The sequence below is a fragment of the Oncorhynchus tshawytscha genome, linkage group LG26 (genome assembly GCF_018296145.1).
Source record: "Oncorhynchus tshawytscha isolate Ot180627B linkage group LG26, Otsh_v2.0, whole genome shotgun sequence".
NCBI classification, from domain to species: Eukaryota; Metazoa; Chordata; class Actinopteri; order Salmoniformes; family Salmonidae; genus Oncorhynchus; species Oncorhynchus tshawytscha.
The window spans coordinates 14,265,591-14,286,887 of NC_056454.1; the positions used below are offsets into that span (position 1 = coordinate 14,265,591).

At 43.2% G+C, this 21,297-nt stretch overlaps 2 protein-coding genes across 5 annotated transcripts; one reads left to right on the top strand and one right to left on the bottom strand.

Moving 5' to 3' along the window:
- Positions 1-117: 117 nt before the first annotated feature.
- Positions 118-8,565, top strand: klhl41a (kelch-like family member 41a). Its single transcript, XM_042306338.1, is given in 6 exon segments — positions 118-1,378; positions 1,938-2,090; positions 2,200-2,307; positions 2,728-2,913; positions 3,002-3,148; positions 8,310-8,565. Coding segments are annotated over 6 exon segments (1,779 nt in total). The 5' UTR covers positions 118-305; the 3' UTR covers positions 8,422-8,565.
- A 318-nt stretch (positions 8,566-8,883) lies between these two features.
- Positions 8,884-20,356, bottom strand: fastkd1 (FAST kinase domains 1). 4 transcript variants are annotated; one of them, XM_024388955.2, is made up of 15 exons: positions 20,031-20,356; positions 19,225-19,583; positions 19,060-19,128; positions 18,816-18,941; positions 18,336-18,734; positions 16,666-16,776; positions 12,786-12,917; positions 12,186-12,672; positions 11,943-12,057; positions 11,727-11,855; positions 10,373-10,504; positions 10,166-10,279; positions 9,617-9,761; positions 9,383-9,497; positions 8,884-9,287 (listed from the first exon to the last, which is right to left on the bottom strand). In XM_024388955.2, the coding sequence occupies exons 2-15, from the start codon at positions 19,569-19,571 to the stop codon at positions 9,195-9,197; spliced, it is 2,514 nt and encodes an 837-aa protein (XP_024244723.1). In that variant the 5' UTR covers positions 19,572-19,583; positions 20,031-20,356; the 3' UTR covers positions 8,884-9,194. The 4 variants fall into 4 exon arrangements, with proteins under 4 accessions (XP_024244723.1, XP_024244722.1, XP_042162271.1 ...); XM_024388954.2 differs by having other exon boundaries at positions 19,225-19,672; XM_042306337.1 differs by having other exon boundaries at positions 19,225-19,686.
- Positions 20,357-21,297: the final 941 nt, after the last annotated feature.

Consider the following 21,297-nt stretch of genomic DNA (forward strand, 5'->3'; position numbering starts at 1 on the left):
ACTACGTAAAACTGCACCGGTCACTGTTACACATGTTGTGTCTAGTCCTATGACATTACTAACAGCTAACTATCACAGTGACAAAAGTGCACAGTTGTTCCTTTCACTCTGTGACAGCTGTGTGAAACAGACTGCTTTCCGATTTGGCCAACATAAATGCTTCCTGAAAGGGGTGGTTGGCTATATTTAGAGGGCCAAAGTTATATTGAAGGGTCTTCCAATCTGGGGCTCAATACTGCTTAGTCCAGCTGGGACAGTGTTGAGAGTTGCATCCATATCCTTTGTCAAGTCACGTTTCTTACAGCATGGATCCGAAAGCCGTAAGGGAAGATCTGCGCCTGTTTCAGAGCACCCTGCTCCAGGATGGCCTAAAAGAGCTTCTGAACGAGAACAAGCTTATTGACTGCATTCTGAAAGTGGGAGACAGAAGCTTGCCCTGTCATAGACTCATTTTGGCAGCCTGTAGTCCTTATTTCCGAGAGCTTTACTTCTCAGGCGACGCTAAGGAAATGGAAAAGGAGGTCGTTCTGGAGAATTTGGATCCCACAATCATGGAGATGATTGTGAATTACATGTATTCAGCAGAGATCGACATCACAGATGACAATGTGCAGGATATCTTTGCTGTGGCAAACCGTTTCCAGATCCCCTCAGTGTTCACTGTGTGTGCAAATTTCCTACAGAAGAAGCTGTCACCGGGTAACTGTATGGCCATATTCAGAATGGCACTGGTGCTCAACTGTCCTAGACTGGCATTGGCAAGTCGAGACTACATTGCAGATCGTTTTGAAACACTGGCCAAGGAGGATGACTTCTTAGAGCTGGCCTCTCATGAACTCTTTGCTGTCATCGGAGCGGACTCTCTCAGTGTAGAAAAGGAGGAGGTGGTGTTTGAATCCCTGATGAAATGGATTCGAAAAGACAAGGAGAACCGTGTCAAGACTCTGGATGAGGCCTTTGGCTGCGTCCGTTTCCGTTTACTCCCAGAGAAGTACTTCAATGAGAAAGTGGAAAAGGATGACTTCATCAAGTCTGACCCTGAGCTCCTCAAAAAAATCAAAGTAATCAAAGATTCATTTTCCGGGAAGGATGCATCTAATGGTGAAGTAGAAGAGGATAACAGGTTACCTGGTTACCTGAATGATATCAAGAGAGTTGGTATGTATTCCAAGGATCTTGTGTTGATGATCAACAACACTGCTGCAGTGGCCTATGATGGCGTTGAGAACGAATGCTTCCTTGCTGCATTGACTGAGCAGATACCACACAACCATGTCAGCCTGACGTAAGAGAAGAATGATCTCTTTATCCTGGGAGGATTGTTTGTCGACGAAGAGGATAAAGGAGCTCCATTACAGTGCTACTTTCATCAGGTAAGAAGCCATGTTTTTTCACTTCCTAAGGACATTCACTACCAAATGAATGAATTCATTATGAATGACATTTTATTTTCGTGTCAAATCGCCAATTGGCAACCCATCCCTTATGGGGTTAATTGACACATAAACAAACATTCCAATAATTCACTGCGATAATTCAGTGATATTTCTTCAGTTCTGTGCAGTACACACCACATAAGGAGTGAAAAATAAATCAATACATAATAGTAAATAAGGTTATCAAAGCAATAACTATAACCCTAGAGCAATAAAATGATCAAATATACAGATAAATACATACAGAAAAATGGAAGGCATTTGAACCCAGTCAAGCACAAAGAGAAGATTCAAGTGGGAGACAGGCCTACACACAATCTATAAACTGTACATTTGCTATATAGAAGCTAAATATTTGTATACCAATGATACACGTTTAAACTAGCACCATGTGTAATGCTATGAGCAAGGAACGTTCTCTGACCATCAGAAAATGAAAACCATCCATAGATGGCTTCATGACTGGAATATTCTACTATCAGGTTCTTTTTTCAGCTGGATATCCCTTGCTGCTGATTGGATAGCTCTGCCCCCTATGCCCTCTCCCAGATGTCTGTTCATTATGGGAGAATTTGGCAATAAATTGTTTGCTGTAGCTGCTAAAGATCTACAGTCCAACGTGTCTCCTGACTCTGTAATGTGCTATGATGTTGAGTAAGTATTATCCACTTGGCTGAGTTCATATATTCCCACACTTAATACCTGTCACTAAATGAGTAAGGAGCCTTAAACACAGGTTTTGTTCTTACTATCTGCTGCCCAGGACAATGAAGTGGGCTGAGACCAAAAAGCTGCCTCTGAAAATCCATGGTCATAGTGTTGTCTCCCAGAATGGGTTGGTGTACTGTATCGGAGGGAAGACAGATGACAAGTAAGCTTGCAAAAAACACTTCTTAAATATTTGATACTTTTACTAATACATTATGCTGGTATAGGTGTAGCAGGGGTCAGTGTGCTGCTAACAATTTAGCTTCCTCCCCTATCCGACTGCCCCATACTGGGCTAGAACCAGTGATCCTATGCTTCGCAACACAAGTGACCGCACTCCTTCACAACGTTCCAACGGGTTGTGCCAACCCAAAACGACCAATTGTATAGCTCCATCCGTGACATTTCAAGTTGACTGGTGTAAGTGAGCTTATGGCACGTTCTTAACTTCGTTACAAAAGGTTTAAAATAGTAGATGCTTGATGTAAAACAAATGAGTTTGTGTCGTTTTATAATCCTCATTGAGACGATGGTTTATCCCTGTGTTCCTAAATGTGATATCCCATCCTTTATTCTATGAAAGCAAAGCAACCAATAAGATGTTTGCGTACAACCACAAGAAGTCAGAATGGAAGGAGCTGTCTACTATGAAAATGGCAAGATCCATGTTTGGGGCAGTCGTTCACAATGGGAAGATTGTGGTGACTGGAGGGGTCAATGAAGATGGTCTCACCGCTGCATCTGAAGCATATGACTTTGGAAACAACAAGTATGTGCATTGATATTGTAGTCTGTAGGCTATGATTAGCAACAATCTAACAACAGAGCCATACAGTTAACAATGATCCTCTTTCCAGGTGGGTGCCCTTCACAGATTTCCCCCAGGAGAGGAGCTCCGTGAACCTGGTCAGTAGTGGAGGATTGCTATATGCCATTGGAGGCTTTACCATTGTGGCGATGGAGGATGACAAAGTTGCCCCTACGGAAATCATTGACGTCTGGCAGTAAGTGATTAACTAGTACGCAAATTTCATCCAATCCCATATACAGTACATTCAGAAAGTAGTCAGACCCATTAAATGTTTCACAATTTTGTTACGTTACAGCCTTATTCTAAAATGTATTAAAACAAAACAATTCCCCTGATCAATCTACACGCAATACCCCATAATGACAAAAACAGGTTTTTAGACATTTTTGCACATGTATTAAAAATAAAAACTGAAATATCACATTTACATACAGTAAGTATTCAGACCCTTTACTCAGTACTTTGTTGAAGCACCTTTGGCAGTGATTACAGCCTCAACTCTTCTTGGGTATGACGCTACAAGCTTGCCACACCTGTATTTGGGGAGTTTCTCCCATTCTCTGCAAATCCTCTCAGGCTCTGTCAGGTTGGATGGGGAGCGTCGCTGCACAGCTATTTTCAGGTCTCCACAGATATAAGCTTGCAAAAAATACTTCTTAAATATTTGATACTTTTACTAATACAGTATCCCGGTATAGGTGTAGCAGGGGTCAGTGTGCTGCTAACAATTTAGCTTCCTCCACTGTCCCATACTGGGCTCGAACCTGTATCGGGTTCAAGGCCGGGCTCTGGCTGGGCCACAAGCACATTGAGACTTGTCCAGAAGTCATTCCTGCGTTGTCTTGGCAGTGTGCTTAGGGTCATTGTCCTGTTGGAAGGTAAACCTTCGACCCAGTCTGAGGTCCTGAGCACTCTGGAGCAGGTTTTCATCAAGGATCTCTCTGTACTTTGCCCATTCATCTTTCCCTCAATCCCCACTCGTCTCCCAGTTCCTGTTGCTGAAAAACATTGCCACAGCATGATGCTTCCACCACCATGATTCACCGTAAGAATGGTGCCAGGTTTCCTCCAGACGGGATGGGCTGACATGTGCCTTTTACTGAGGAGTGGCTTCTGTCTGGCCACTCTACCATAAGGCCTGATTGGTGGAGTGCTGCAGAGATGGTTGTCCTTCTGGAAGGTTCTCCCATCTCCACAGAGGAACTCTGGAGCTCTGTCAGAGTGACCATATGGTTCTTGGTCATCTCCCTGACTAAGGCCCTTCTCCCACGATTGGATCAGTTTGGCCGAGCGGCCAGCTCTAGGAAGAGTCTTGGTGGTTCCAAACTTCTTCCATTTAAGAATGATGGAGGCCATTGTGTTCTTGGGGACCTTCAATGCTTCAAAAAAGTTGGGAAACCTTCCTCAGATCTGTGCATCGACACAATCCTGTTTCAGAGCTCTCTGGACAACTTTTCCTCTGACATGCACTTTTAACTGTGTGTGCCTTTCCAAATGATGTCCAATCAATTGAATTTACCACAGGTGGACTCCAAGTTGTAGAAACATCTCAAGGATGATCAATGGAAACAGGATGCACCTGAGCTCAATTTCGAGTCTCATAGCAAAGGGTCTGAATACTTATGTAAATAAGGTATTTGTTTTTTAATTGTAATACATTTGCAAAAAAAAATGTAAAACCTGTTTTCGCTTTCACAGGTTCGACAAAAAAATAGAAAACTTGAGCGTGCATAACTATTCACCCCCCCCCCCCAGGTTTCCCTCAAGAATTTCCCTGTATTTAACGCGGTTCCCAGTCCCTGCCGATGAAAAACATCCCCACAGCATGATGCTGCCACCACCATGCTTCACTGTGGGGATGATGTTCTCGGGGTGATGCGAGGTCAATTTTAGTCTCATCTGACAAGAGTACCTTCTTCCATATGTTTGGGGAGTCTCCCACATGCTTTTTGGCGAACACCAAACGTGTTTGCTTATTTTTTTCTTTATGCAATGGCTTTTTTTCTGGCCACTCTTCCGCAAAGCCCAGCTCTGTGGAGCATATGGCTTAAAGTGGTCCTGTGGACAGATACTCCAATCTCCGCTATGGAGCTTTGCAGCTCCTTCAGGGTCATTTTTGGTCTCTTTGTTGCCTCTCTGATTAATGCCCTCCTTGCATGGTCAGTGAGTTTTGGTGGGCGGCCTTCTCTTGGCAGGTTTGTTGTTGTAGAAGAAAAATAAACGCACACCTATTAAGACGAGGTGCTGGCTAGCGGAGTAGAAAACTTGAAAATAAAAGAGAGCCGCACACTCTAGGAGCTCAGATGCAAAAATGTAATTATCAACGTTTCGACAGCCAAGCTGTCTTCATCAGGATATAAATACCTATACCCTGATGAAGACAGCTTGGCTGTTGAAACGTTGGTAATTACATTTTTGCATCTGAGCTCCTAGAGTGTGGGGCTCTCTTTTATTTTCAGGTTTGTTGTTGTGCCATATTCTTTCAATTTTTTAATAATGGATGTAATGGTGCTTCCTGGGATGTTCAAAGTTTCAGATATTTTTTTAGAACCCAACCCTGATCTGTACTTCTCCATAACTCTGTCCCTGACTTGTTTGGAATGCTCTTTGGTCTTCATGGTGCCCCTTGCTTAGTGGTGTTGCAGACTCTGGGGCCTTTTTGAACAGGAGTATATATACTGAGATCATGTGACAGATCATGTGACACTTAAATAGTGTCCACCTGTGTGCAATCTAACTAACTATGTGACTTATGAAGGTAATTGGTTGCACCAGATCTTATTTAGGGGCTTCATATCAAAGGTGGTGAAAACATATGCATGCACTACTTTTCCATTTTTTATTTTTTAGAATTTTTAGAAACAAGTCATTTTTGTCATTTCACTTCATTCATGTGTGGGCTCACTCACAATTTTGCCTAAGAACACAACCATGAATAAAGAATGGTACCAACACATCCTCAGAGAGGAACTTCTCTCAACCATCCAGGAACAGTTTTGTGACAAGTTTGGTGACAAGGCAAAAGTGATAACTAAGTGACTCGGGGAACAAAACATTGATTTTGTTGGACCATGACCAGGAAACACCCCAGACTTTAATCCCATTGAGAACTTGTGATCAATCCTCAAGAGGCGGGTGGACAAACAAAAACCCACAAATTCTGACAAACTCCAAGCATTGATTATGCAAGAATGGGCTGCCATCAGTCAGGATGTGGCCAAGAAGTTAATTGACAGCATGCCAGGGCGGATTGCAGAGGTCTTGAAAAATAAGGGTCAACACTGCAAATATTGACTCTGCATCAACTTCATGTAATTGTCAATAAAAGCCTTTGACACTTATGAAATGCTTGTAATTATACTTCAGTATTCCATAGTAACATCTGACAAAAATATCTAAAGATACTGAGGCAGCAGACTTTGTGAAAATTAATATTTGTCATTCTCAAAACTTTTGGCCACGACTGTATGTCCATTACATGAAATCCAAATAAAAATCTATTTAAATTACAAGTTGTAATGCAACAAAATAGGAAAAAGCCAAGGGGGATGAATAATTTTGCAAGGCACTGTATAAACTGGTTACCAATGTAATTACAACTGTAAAGTATGTTTTTGTAATTAATGTGGTACACAGCTTTCAACCAATCAGCATTAAGGGCTCAAACCACCCCGTTTATAATTGCCAATAAATCCTGTTTGAGCTAATGCATAACTATAGATAAATCCGACAGGAGAGTTTTAGGGAGGAAAGTTGAACAGAGGATCTCGAAATCTCTGTGCAAGAAATACTTGGACAAACCTTAAAAAAACAAATGTTAGGCTATTTTCTGGCAATGGTGCCGTTATGTGCCAGATGTTAAGACTACAAACCCTTATAAATGGCCTATTTGCGAGATTGACTTATTTCAATACGCATAGGCTACTGACTAAAATCTGGCTTTATAATTGCAATTCAATTTTGCCATGGTTTGCTGAGCTAGATGCAGGTAGCCTATAGCCCCTGATAGGCCAACATCTGATTTCAGGGAAAAGTCCACAATGAAACTGACATTAAATGTGGAGAATGATACATTTGCTATAGAGCTGTGAACATGACCACAATTGATAACTTCCAATTTAATTAACTAAACATGGCCATTAATACTTGCATAATAACACAAGACTACAACCACAAACTGAGTTATATGCTATTTATTCAATCCGTTTTCCAGCTCCAGGTAGGCTACACAAGTGGCACAAATTGATTAGCAATGACTCCAGTGATTTCGTCATTTCAATGTATATTTATTGTATGAAATGGTAGGCTACAGTAGACTGCAATGGCATATAAATTAATAGCCTACTTGATGGTTAACAAATGCAGCCCATCATTCTCCATATTTAATGTCATTTTCATTGTGGACTTTTTCCCATAACCCAAGCACACAAGGGAGTTCCATAACTTCCATTTCAATTTTACACTCGTGCAGCTCTCCAGACCCTAGAACTGAGCATGATAAAACTCTTAGCTTGATACGGTTATCCATAAGGAAAGTCGACATTAGAATGCAGTTTACTTTAAACTCGTGACTCAGCTGTCTCTACCGCAGCACTCTCTCAGCCAGTGCCCTCAACTCGCACCCCCCTCCCCCATCATTCACTCACTCAGTAACAGCCTGCTCACTGCCTGATAATCAGCAGCAGCAGGTCACAGTAAACACACACACACACACAGTACCAGTCCAAAGTTTGGACACACCTACGCATTCCAGGGGTTTTCTTTATTTTTCTACACAGGGTTGGGTAGGTTACTTTATAAATGTAATACATTAGTTATTAGTTACCTGTCCAAAATTGTAATCAGTAATGTCACTTTTGGAATACCCAAACTCAGTAACGTAATCTGATTACATTGTTACTTTTAGATGACTTTCCCCTGGAAAATTGTGGCAAGCTGTCATCAAGGCAATGGGTGGCTGCTTTGAAGAATCTCAAAAATAAAATATTTTGATTTGTTTAACACTTTTTTTGGTTACTACATGATTCCATATGTGTTACTTCATAGTTTTGATGTCTTCACTATTATTCTACAATGTAGAAAATAGTAAAAATAAAGAAAATCCCTTGAATGACTAAGTGTGTCCAAACTTTTGACTGGTACGGTATATTTAAGAGAAATGCCATGACGGTAGTAGCCCAAAACCTACCACCCATACATTTTCACCCACGACCTCGTTTCCAAATTAGCCCAAAACCGATAACCCATACATTTTCACCCACGACATCGATTCCAAAGTAGCCCAGTTTAGCAGAAAAAACACAAACATAGCAACACTGGGTATAACATCTAACTTCTCTTTTCTCCTGTGGCAGGTACGAGGAGGATAAAAGTGAATGGACCGGAATGCTCAAAGAGATGCGTTATGCCGCAGGGGCCTCCTGTGTGTTTATGCGCCTCAATGCCACCAAAATGCCAAAATTATGAACACAATATGTACTGTCTAGATGTAACATGGAGAACTGAGAAAAGTATTTATTTAAAAGTGACTTTCATCCAGATCCTTCAGGATTGTAACCCACCATAATATTGCATTTTGTTGCCCGTCTTTATAAAGTTTATTTTATTGAACCTTTATTTAACAAGGCAAGTCAGTTTAGAACAAATTATGATCTACAATGACCAGCTACCAAAAGGATAAAGACCTCCTGCAGGGACGGGGGTTGCAGCAAAAAAAAAAGGACAACACACACATCACAACAAGAGAGACAACACAACATAAAGAGAGATCTAAGACAACATAGCATGGCAGCAACACAGCATGGTAGCAGAACAAAACAGGGTACAAACAAGGGCAAGAAAGTAAAGTTTGTACCTTAAAGGTTTGTGTACATACATGTCTTCCTGCTCAATGTATTATATTTATGAGGAACAGATTCAGTCGCGGAATCAAAACCACCAAAACAAAGCTTTTAATTTTTAAAATTTATTATTACAAACAATTATTATTATTTGACAAATGATACAGTTCATATAAAAAGCCTGATACCTCCTGCCAAGAAAAAAAATGTGAGGTAGCTCCATGTCCACTTTAGGATTTGGAGTTGGCAATAAGGAGCACTTGATAAACATCTGATGCTTAAAAATAATAGTCAATGACCTGCCTGCAAATATACATTTCTAAAAGGCAGACTTTTTCCTCTCACAGTTCAGTAGCAAAAGCAATATAACACGTGTCCTTCATTCAACATCTAGGTGCTTCAGGGAAGCCCGGTAAATATCTTCTTCCGAAGGTATTCCTTCCATGCATCCTGTGTGGAGAGCTCCATAGAGTTCCATTCAAAATGAGGGATCTGTTTAAATGGCATTACCATTAATCAGTGACGTACAATTTTATATACACAGTAATACCACTGAAAAGGACAGACATGATATTTCACACACATACCTGGACAACATGATATCCCAGAATCTCCAGATGTCTCTTTCTCATCATGGCTTCCCCTTTCATGTGACGAGAGTTTTTGCAGAATGATTTGGAATCCAAGAAGTCCACAGCAACACTTGAGTATGTGGAAAAAGGGAAAAAAAAATCATTTTCAATGTGTTTACCCATGATAACAGTACATCAGAACTTTTGGTTGAAAACGTTTTGCCGAAATCTACCAATAAAGTTTCCTACCGTTGTGCCCCTGGAGGGACCTCACTCCGATCCTTCCCGACAGAGTCAGAACCCCAGCGGACCTTCCCATCTTCAGATATCTGCAGCTGGCTCTGCTCACTGTAGGCCACCGCCTGGTGGTGTCTGTCCAGAACACATTCAAAGTCTAGGGAGATAAGATGAAATATAGATCACAACTAGAACAGGTGACAGACACATTTGATGAACTTTTTAGTGTAATACCAATCGACTGACATAACACACGGTCAGGACTCAGCCCTTACAAAAAAAAAGATTGCCAGTTTGAAACTGCAGTAAAAGTGCAGAAACTGCAGTCGACTGTGGTATTTTGGACGCAATGACTGCAGAATACATGCAGTGTAACTGTAGTTGAACTGCACTATAACTACAGTTACACTGCAAAATTACCGCAGCAAAAAAATAAAAAATTCTGGACGCAGTATTTGCAGCACACTGTAGTTATACTGCACCCTGGCTGCCATCTTTTTTTGTAAGGGAGGAGCCAACTGCTGTCAAACATGCCACAATCCAATCCTGTGTATTACCTACCTACTGTGTAGAAATAAGTAGTGAGCAATGCCACTCTGGCACAATTAATCCCTCCAAGAACTTCCCCAAGCATTTTGTGGATTTGTTGTTGGACAGGACTGATGGAACCATTCCCTGACAAAAGTAAGCGTGAAATTAGACCCCTCAACATTTGTGATGTAGGAACTGGGGCAATCCACAAATATGAATATATCAGTATTGGCTCACTTTTCTTCTGTAACTGGAGGCAGTAACGCTCGTGGAACCAGGGAACCTGGGACTCTGGACACTCCAGACACACAGCCCGATTTAGCTCCATGAGACGCAGGCGGATCCGCTTGTTGAGGGCGTCAGGCAGGGCTACCACAAAAGAGAGTTATGCTTATCCCACCAGCCTCATCTCATAATATGCAACCTTTTATACTACACACCAGTTTATTCGGTACACCACCCCATTCACGAAAATGGTTCACCCCTACAAACAGTGAGTCATGTGGCCATGGCTTGCTATATAAAGCAGGCAGACAGGCATCGAGGCATTGAATGTTAGAATGGGCAAAACTGAGCGTGGTATGCTCACCGGAGTCAGGCGCGCAGGTTCCATTATCTCAGAAACGGCTGACCTCCTGGGCTTTTCACATATGACAGTGTTAAGTATCCCTATCACTCTGTTATTAGTGCGCCTGCGCAGGAGTCTCGTTGTTGATGAACCTGGCCTGAGTGCAATGGCAACCTTGTATTGTGCTAATACGGCTGAGTAAACGTTGTTAAAAACTGGACCCTTGTTGTGGTTAACAGACAGTGCCTAGGGTCTGCCGAGAATGACGCGACAAACAAAAAACATCCAGTCATCAGCAATTTCTGTTGGCGAAAACAGCTCGATGAGAGGTCGAAAGAGAAATGGCAAGAATCGTGCAAGCTAACAGGCAGGCTACAAACAGGCAAATAACGGCGCAGTACAACGGTGTGCAGAACGGCATCTCGGGAACGCACAACTCGTCAGTCATTGTCATGAATGGGCTATTGCAGCCACACTGGGTTCCTCCTATGAGATAAAAACAAGAATTGTTTCTTTATCTCATAGGAGGAACCCAGTGTGGCTGCAATAGCCCATTCATGACAATGACTGACGAGTTGTGCGTTCCGAGATGCCGTTCTGCACACCGTTGTACTGCGCCGTTATTTGCCTGTTTGTAGCCTGCCTGTTAGCTTGCACTAGTGAGCACGTGATCACCAACACTGGACAACTGAAGAGTGGAAAAACGTTGCCTGGTCCGACGAATCCTGGTCCCTGTTTCATCATACCGATGGCAGTGTCAGGATTTGGCGTAAGCGGCACGAGTCCATGGCTCCATCCTGCCTGGTGTCAACGATACAGGCTGGTGGCAGTGGTGTAATGGCAAAGGGGGGGGTTCCGACCCATGACTAGGTTGGTATACCTAGTAAACTGGCCACCGAATGTATATTGTTTTGCATTTGTATACAATTCAACCTTGATTAGCTTTGTTTTTGTTGATAGTAAGGGAAACAGGATACAAGTTTGCATTCATTCACACATTTCTAATATATTCCGATAACATACTTTCTAACTGGGAATCCAGCTTGGCAAGGAAATTCACATTGAAGATTTCTCGAACCAGGTCCTCCGGGAAGCAGTCAGCCACAGCCAGGGCATACGCGAGAAGTACAAGCAGATGGGGGTCAAAGGAACCTGGAGGAAGAAGAACAAAATATATTTGGCTGGCCCTATTGAGGAGTTCCAAACACAAAAGATGTAGCATAATCCACAATCACTTACTGATGTGAGGTATGACGCGCTGAATGCAGATGTCAAACAGCTCGTCCACCCCTGGTGGATCATAATTCAGTACGGCGAAGGGCAACAAGGTGGCATAAGTCGCTGAGTAGTGGATCTTCAGGACAGAGGGGGGGGGGAAATAGTTATAGTACGGGACTTACATTCTGTCTCTACATATATACAGGCAATACAACAGTATTCCCTAATGTGAAATAAAAGGTCATGTGTCATGTCTCAAAGTACCTTGTTGATATTCTCCATGGCCACGCTAGCGATGCGGTCCATTAATGGAGTACAGAGGTGATTAGTCCTGGTCAGGAAAAGGGCCATCTCAGGCACATTGGTCCAGGATATCTGGTCCTCCAACCTCTGGAGTGTAACCATGGTCTCCTCCAGCAGCATCTCCTCAAACCATTCCCCTGACATGTACTTGAGCTCCTCCAACATCAAGTCCAGGCGATCAGCCTTGCGCAGGCGCTCATGCCCGCAGCGGTTCAATGTCTGTAGCAGACGCACATACTTGCTGGGCGTGCTGTGTCGGTAGGACGGGTCATTTCGCACCCACTTAGCGACGGCCATTGCAAAGGTGTTCAGGTCATTCAGATTACACTGGGGCAGCACTGCCTCCACCCGTGAAACGACGCCTTCGTCGAGTCGAGGTGAAGGCAGCATGGAGAGAACACGAGTCAGCATGGTCACTTCATATGGGTAGACACTGTTCAGCAAGAACCTGTGAGAAGAAGTTGTATTAGCTTACTCATACTGTATAGTATGCAATAAGAGTGACCCGTCTACACACAAAGGAGCTTGGTGGGCAAAGAATGCTTTTGAATAATTACTCACTGAACCAGAATGTTCCTTAATTTAGTGAAGAGCTCTGGACTCTGGTAATGCAGCAGGATCAGGGCTTGTGTGATCCTGGCTATCTCCATGGGCTTGTAGACATGCAGGTTCTTGTGGACTACTGATGCAATCCTGTAAAGAGACAATGTTACATTATGACTATAACTACTGTTCCCTGAAGGAGGGGAAACGAGGTACAACATATGATGGAGAGTCGCACTCTCGCAAATTCGGTTGAAGGATCTATAAATCACACTTGACAAGGCCAATGTAATCTGCACCTCGCTGAAAGCTCCGCCTTCCACAGGTGATAAGCGTGAGGCTCGGATTCAATCCTTCAATTTAATACCACTCGTCACCGAGCCCAGCAACGGGCGGTGCGGGAGCAAACAGGTTATGCACCACGTTTCCCTCCTTCAGGGAACGAACATTAGTTAAAGTTATATGTTCCCTTTCAGTCAGTCAACTTCGGTACAACATAGTATAGGGGAATACAGTCATAGTTGAAGTGTACCTATGATGAAAATTACAGGCCTCTCATCTTTTTAAGTGGGAGAACTTGCACAATTGGTGGCTGACCAAATACTTTTTTGCCCCACTGTATATCATGCCACAAGCCGACCCCTACGGATACTACACTGAACAAAAATATAAAACGCAACATGTAAAGTGTTGGTCCCATGTTTAATTAGCTGAAATAGAAGATCCCAGAAATGTCTCATTTTTGGCACAAATTTGTTTACAGCCCTGTAGGTGAGCATTTGTCCTTTGCATTGCAAGAGGCTGATTAAACAGCATGATCATTACACAGGTGCACTCAAGTTGAGTGTGCAATTGGCATGCTTACTGCAGGAATAACCACCAGAGCTGTCGCCAGAGGATTTCATGTTCATTTCTCTACCATAAGTCGCCTCCAACATCGTTTTAGAGCATTTAGCAATAAGTCCAACCGGCCTCACAACCGCAGACCAAGTGTATGGCATCGTGTGGGTGAGCGGTTTGCTGATGTCTTCGTTGTGAACCGAGTGCCCCATGGTGGCAGTGGGGTTATGGCATGGGCAGGCATAAGCTACAGGCGACAATGAACACAATTGCATTTTATCGATGGCAATTTGAATGACCATAGATACCCGTGACGAGATCCTGTGGCCCATTTTCGTGCCATTCAACCACCTTTGCAGACTGAATGGTAGCAATAATTGTCCATCTTAGGGGCCAGGCTCATAGGAACCAAATCTCGGGCCTCGCTTGCCAAACCTGCCTGTGCATCTGGAACAACAAGTTTCCACGAGTCCTCGTCTAAAAAGGCGAATGATCGCCACGGCTGCCTGGGCAAACGGGGAGCCACAAGAATCAATGGTAAGCCCTCCCGGTTCACCCACTCCAACGTGGGGTGAATCAGAACCAGTGGTGGAACTGAGTAAAGGAGGGTACCAGGCCACTGGTGCACCAGTTCCCAACGGGGCACCCGGGTCCCCTATCGAGAAAAATAGATGACAGTGCGTTTCCTCACGATGCATAAAAATACGTCGGCCCTGACAAAATTGTCTCATACCTGGGAGGAGCCTCCACTCCTGAGGGACAGGGCCCCATCTGGATAAAAGACCTACACCTGAGTTGAAGCAACCGGGGACATGTGTTGCCCAAAGTATGTGCGCCCTGCTCCCCAGCAATAGGGAGCAATCCAAGGTTAGGAGGGAGAGAGTCTCTCCATCCGTTTATGCACGCCACCACTGACATAGTCAGTTCTGACCAGCCAGATGAAAACAGGAAGAAGCGCCAGTGCCCCAGATACTCCGGGTAATTGACATGCAGTGTGTTCTGCACCAGTGTCCATACCCCCCGAATCGAGCTGCCTTCGTGCAGAGCACCCCACCCTCAGAGGAATGCATCTGTCGTGATCACCTTGCAGGATATAACTCAGCCCATGGGAGCCCCCTGACAATAGCAGAGGAACCCACCACTTGGCCATGGCCTGGAGGCCTGACAGGGACAACCAAAGCGACTGGCCTAGGCTGCGAGACATGTCCAGGTGAGTGGCTAGCACTCAACACTGGAAGGGCCTTATCAACAATAGCCCTACGGGAACGACTTCTATCACAGAAGCCATTATCCCCTGTAGGCATAGGGACTGGCGAAAACGCACTGTGAGACCCAGCCAAAATGTGTCTATGCAGAGCTCGAACTCAGACACCCTCTGTGGGGATAGAAAAGTGTGATACACAAGTGAGTCTAGCTCGAGACCCAGAAACAGAATGCGCTGAGATGGAGTCAGACAGCCTTTTTTCTGGTTTCTTATGAAGCCTAGAGACTGAATACGGGCCAGTAGCATGGATTTGTGTAACATTGTTTGCCCTCTAGACTCCGCCACCAGACAATCGCTGTAATAGCCGGCAGCTCATGAGCATTCTGAGTAGACTGAGGTGCTTGCTGAGGGCACGAAGGTCTAGAATGGAACGTAATGTCCATCCCTTTTCGTAACCAGGAATACCGGCTGTACCAGCAGTCCCGGATCTTCGACATAGGAACCACTCAGATTGCTTGCGTCTGGAAGGGGAGGATATTTTGTTCTTCAAACCGGGCATGGAGGCCTCGGGAACAGTCGACGAGATGATGCTGCAGAAGCGTGGGGAGACATACACACACGTAGCCTTGTGGTTAGAGCGTTGGACTAGCAAGATCGAATCCCCGAGCTGAGAAGGTAAAAATCTGTCGTTCTGCCCCTGAACAAGGCAGTTAACCCACTGTTCCTAGGCCGTCATTGAAAATAAGAATTTGTTCTTAACTGACTTGCCTAGTTAAATAAAGGTAAAATAAAAAATATTGTAGCCTGACGTCACCATTCGCATGATCAAGGGCGACACTGCATATGCGCGCCATTGGTCGGAAAGACGAGACTATCGTGATATGCCATATGAAGGGGCGGGACGCCACCTTGTGGACAGGGAGAGATTGGTTATTCCATTTCCACCACTCTTGATAACTGTGTCTCTGAACATGGAAGGAACACTTTTCATCGCATACAGAAGACAAGACTTAACACCTGTGAACTCCGGGAATTGAAAATAGCAATGGGGTTGCCATAATGCCAGGGGAAAGCTAATAACTTCCAGTCAAGGAAAGTTAAGCATGCAAGCCAACGTTAGCCAGGAGGCTTTTTAGCCTATGCTTGGCTAGCTAGAATCTTTGACCTCAACACGTTCCGTTTAGAATAACCAAGTAACGCTACGTATACTAAACAAGTGAGCTACCCCAGCAACTTCACCATTGGGACCGGACACTTCATCAACAAGTCTGGGAAGAGAGGGGCAACCGCTGCATACCCCGCGCCCAGGCAGACCTTTGTACCAACCATCCAACCCAGCTCCGCTTCCTGGCATCCGGGAAAGGAAAGTAGCCTTCTGTAATTCCAAGCTTCCTCAAGAATGCTACACGTCTTTCCAGGGAGCTTGTACACAGTACGTAAAAATGTGCACACAGACTGGTTCGAGTGAGGGCCGCCTGAGTGGGCTCCAAGCCGAGACAAACTACACATGGATCATGAGTATCTTTCAGAGAAATGCTATAACCGCATGACTGGGGGCATGATCGACCCCGGCTTAGCCACTGTCGTCTCGGTCGTTTCCTTAGCCATCTTACTCATTGCACTAGCAAATTGAAGAATAAAAAATTGTCTGTGATCAGAAAACGTATGATAACATGTACAAACTTCAGCACACAACATCCAGGGGGTGAGCACGCGCTACCACTATGGAACAGTTAGTAGTATGTATATACAACATCGTATGTTGTACTGAAGTTGACTGACAAAAGGAACTTGCCTTAGTTCTACTGTCTACATGCAACTTTCAAACATGGCTGCAACAGAGAATTAACTTACTTTTGGATCAGATTCAGGTTTCTACACTGAATCTCCTCTAGTGTCTCTGCCACAGCTAGGGCCTGATGGGCATTAAAATCTTCTGCCAGTAGCAGTGCTGTACTCTCCAACCTGAAAGATAAGTGGTTAGTGCTTTCAGAAAGTATTCACACCCCTCAACTTTTTTCCACATTTTGTTCTGTTTCAGCCTGCATTTTAAAATGGATCAAATGTAGATGTGTCTCTGATCTACGCACAATACCCCATAAACTCAAAGTGGAATTATGTTTTCAAGTTAATAAAAAATGTAAACCTGAAATGTCTAGATTCAACCCCTGTATTATTTCAAGACTAAATAACTTCAGGAATTAAAAAAATGAGCTTAACAAGTCAGATAATAAGTTGCATGGACTAACTGTGTCCCATACATGGTGTTTAACATGATTTTTGAATGACAACCCCACCTCTGTACCACACATTTACAATTATCGGTGTAATCCCTAAGTCGAGCAGTGAATTTCAATCACAGATACAACGTCAAAGACCCGGGAGGTTTTCCAATGTCATGCAAAGAAGGTCATTGACTATCCCTTTGAGCATGGTGAAGTTATTACACTTTGGATGGTGTAGCAATACACCCAGTCACTACAAAGATACAGGTGTCCTTTTAACTCAGTTGACGGAGAGGAAGGAAACCGCTCAGGAATTTCACCGTGAGGCCAATGGTGATTTTAAACTATTTAAGGTGTTAAATGGCTGTGATAGAAAACAGACAATGAATCAACAACATTGTAGTTACTCCACAATACTAACCTAAATGACAGCTAAAGTAATACTGCAAAACATGTGGCAAAGAAATGTTTTGTCCTGAATACAAAGCATTATATTTGGGGCAAATCTAGCAACACTGAGTACCACTCTTCTTATTTTCAAACATGGTGGTGTCTGCATCATGTTATGTGTATGCTTGTCATCGACAAGGACTAGGATATAAAGAAAAGAAAGAGCTAAGTGGAGGCAAATTCCTAGAGGAAAACCTGGTTCACTCTGCTTTCCAACAGACACTGGGAGACAAATCCACCTTTCAGCAGGACAATAAGGTTATTATTAAACACAAAGCCAAATATACACTGGAGTTACTTACCAAGACGACATTGAATGTTCCTGAGTGGCCTAGTTAGTCTTGACTTCAATCGGCTTTGAAATCTATGGTAATACTTGAAAAATGGCTGTCTAGCAATGATCAACAACCAACTTGACAGAGCTTGAATCATTTTTAAAAGAAAAACAGGCAAATATTGTACAATCCAGGTTTGCAAAGCTCTTAGAGATTAACCCAGAAAGACTCACAGATGTAGTCGCTGCCAAAGGTGATTCTGACATGTATTGACTCAGGGGGTGGCCATTAATAATTTGCCATTAATAAAAATAAATTACATTTCTTCCACTTTGACAGAGTATTTTGTGTAGATTGTTGACAAAAAAAAGAACAATTAAATTCCACTTTGTAACAACAAATTGTGGAAAAAGTCAAGGGGTTTGAATACTTTCTGAAGGCAATGTAAAAGAGTTGAAAAAAAACGGTCTGTGAATTGAACTTGCGTCACGATTCAAAGTTGATTCATAGTTGTAAAACTATACAGGTTATTGAAACAGATTATGGCCGTGGCATACTAAAATGTTCAACCTACCTCTCTTTGGTGTCCTCCCCTGCCATAGGCCCAAGAGCAACAAACAGCTTGGTGAAGGAGAAAGGGTCTGCACTCGAGTCCACAAGTTCCATTAGCCTTTGTTTTGCAGCCAGACAGAAGTCACAGTTGTTGAACTGTATTGACTGGTAGAGCCCCATGATGATGCTTATGTTCTCTGCATTTAGGTGGGGAACATTGCGCAGGAGAATATGGTTGCACTTCTCCAGCAGGGGACGGTAACTATACTTGATGTTGCGCAGGAACTGCACCATCCTCCTGGGGTTGTTGTAATGTGAGGGATCCATGGTGTCAAGGAGATGATCTGCCTTATTGATGAGTTTATCCCGCAGATGAGGGGACACCAAAGATGACACGCTGACCATCAGGGTTGTCAGGATCCTGCAGAGACATGTCCAGAAATTTGAAAAATGAAGTAGTATCAAGGACTTACCAGTACTGATTATGTTGGTTTCTTTGTACCTGGCATCATCAATTGAGGAGAGTTTCTGATTCAAAATGTCAGTGATTTGACCCATTGGAGGACTGTGCTGCAGATGTTGATCACTTAGACAGACAGCAAACTTGGACAGTGATGCCATTGGAAATCTGAAAAACAGTGAATCAACCCACATCTGTACACCAGCTCACATCACCATGTTAAAAGATAATGGTTCTGCTTTAGGTATGCAGTATTCAATAGCTAAATAACACGTTATTGATTTACCTGTATAATCTGAGCCAGGCCTCTGAGACCAATTGCTGAGCAAGAGAATCAGATGGTTCCACATTGAGCCTTCAAATGAGAAATTACAACATTGATGTGAAAATGTAAACAAACATTTAAAGACTAAGTATATATGCTTATCCACCACTTAGTCAACATCTGTACCTGAGAACATTGTAGAGCATGTCCACCAACATGACATCATCCATGAGCTCAATTTTGTTCTCAGCCAGCACCCGGAGAGTCAGGAACTCTGGGTGGCTTTTGATAAACTCAACCGTTCTCAGCATCTGTGGCTTCTCCTTCTGGAAATGCCAGAGCATGCCTATGGCACAGCCAACATGGTTCACAGTCAGCTTGGCCTTGTTCTTGCCGACCACTTCCAACACTTGGTCTTCACCAGAGCAGATGCCAAGCTGCTCCAGAACATGATCCCGGTTCGCTGCTCCCCCATGCAAAAACCTGCGCAGGTAGCGGCTCCCAGTCACAGCTCGGAGCCGAAACATGGACATGGAGACCCCGGCCTAGTTCAAGTGACAATGGAAGTCCACCTATTTAGAAGGTAAACTAACCAGGGCCAAGATCAGGTCCACAGAAAGCTGCCTGCATATTCCTTAAGTGAAACATCCGTAGAAGATATGAATTTATAGCGAAGATAAATACATATGTCCACAAAAGGAATCATGTGAAATTAAGGTACACGCTGAAACAATTCATTCATGCATCCAGTAACAACGTCGGCAACAACATAGCTGACTGACACTGATGGCGTCCTTTTATATTCCTAGTTATATCTGACAAGCATGCCTATACAGTATGATTATAATATTACGAAATAATATACTTGGCAAATTATTATCATAACGGGTAAAGTAGTAAGTTACTATACCTCAGCATTGGAAAATCAGGGACTTGACTTTCAAGCCTTAGCAGTGACAATTCCAATGATTATAAAAGCGTGTGCTACTCACGTGGGGACAGGACAGTGCCCAAGTCAATCCCGTTCCCAACACATCTTGCCGTTTACCGGTGTAAGTCTCTTTTTGTTTGTTATATCAAAGTATGAATTAGAGTGAAATCTACCTACCAAACAAACGAGTATAATTTATCGATTTTACTTCTCCAGCTAGCTAAATGGCAACATCAATTTTTGACTTGGGTCTGTTGGCTGTGTTAGGCTACCGTACTTTTTATTATTCTTCGATGATGTTTAAAGGCGGTTGGCATCCAATAAATGTTGCATTACCGCCACCTACTAGACTGGAGTATAACTCCCTTGTACTTTGATTTAAAAAAAACATCTTCAAAAATATATATTTTTCAAAAAAAAAAAAAAAACACAAAATACCCTACCATCTAACACTAGACTCAAATAATAAATACCCTACTCCACTATTTAAATATTTATTCCTACTTTAGGCCAACAGTCTGAAATGATGGGACACCACCACACCCTGTAACTCTTCTGATGTCAAGTCTTGAATACCAAAATACCTCTCTGCAGCTGCCACAACAACTATTTTCTGCGACTTGCGTTTCCTCCCTGCAGTACAGTTGATAACCATTACTATAGATGCCAAAAATCCAATCTTACTGAAACATAAATCACTTGTTGGCCTATCCCTCTGTACTGGTACAGATCTGTTACTCCTCTCAGGATCCCCTCCCCCTTGACCCTTCTTCGCTGCCTCACCATATGACAACTTCTGCACTACTCTAACCCTGGAAACCTCAACCTGCCTCTCTTGCATGGGACATTTCTGATCCCCAGCCACATGGATACCCCTACAATTAACACATACCACTACTTTCCCCAATGCTACTCACTTCTTCGTCTCGTGCTCTTCTGCACACTTCTCACAGCTAGGAACCTCACTCCTAAACACTGCTGCCACATGCCCATAAGCTTGACACCTGTAACAACGTAATGTAGTCGGCACAAAAGCTCATACAGGATAACTTATATATCCTAACATCACTGTCCGGCAAAGACTCAACATAAAAACTCTAAAGAACAGACAATGAATCTTCTGTTTCTCCCCTCACGCCACCCTGTCTGTCTGCTTTGCACCAAACAACCCCAGTAATAACTAATTTCAATGGCACCCTTTTCTTGAGAGCAAAACAATTCACATATCTTGCCCCCATTTTGTTTAGTTATTTAACCTTTATTTAACTAGGCAAGTCAGTTAAGAACACATTCTTAAATACAATGACGGCCTACCAAAAGGTTTAACA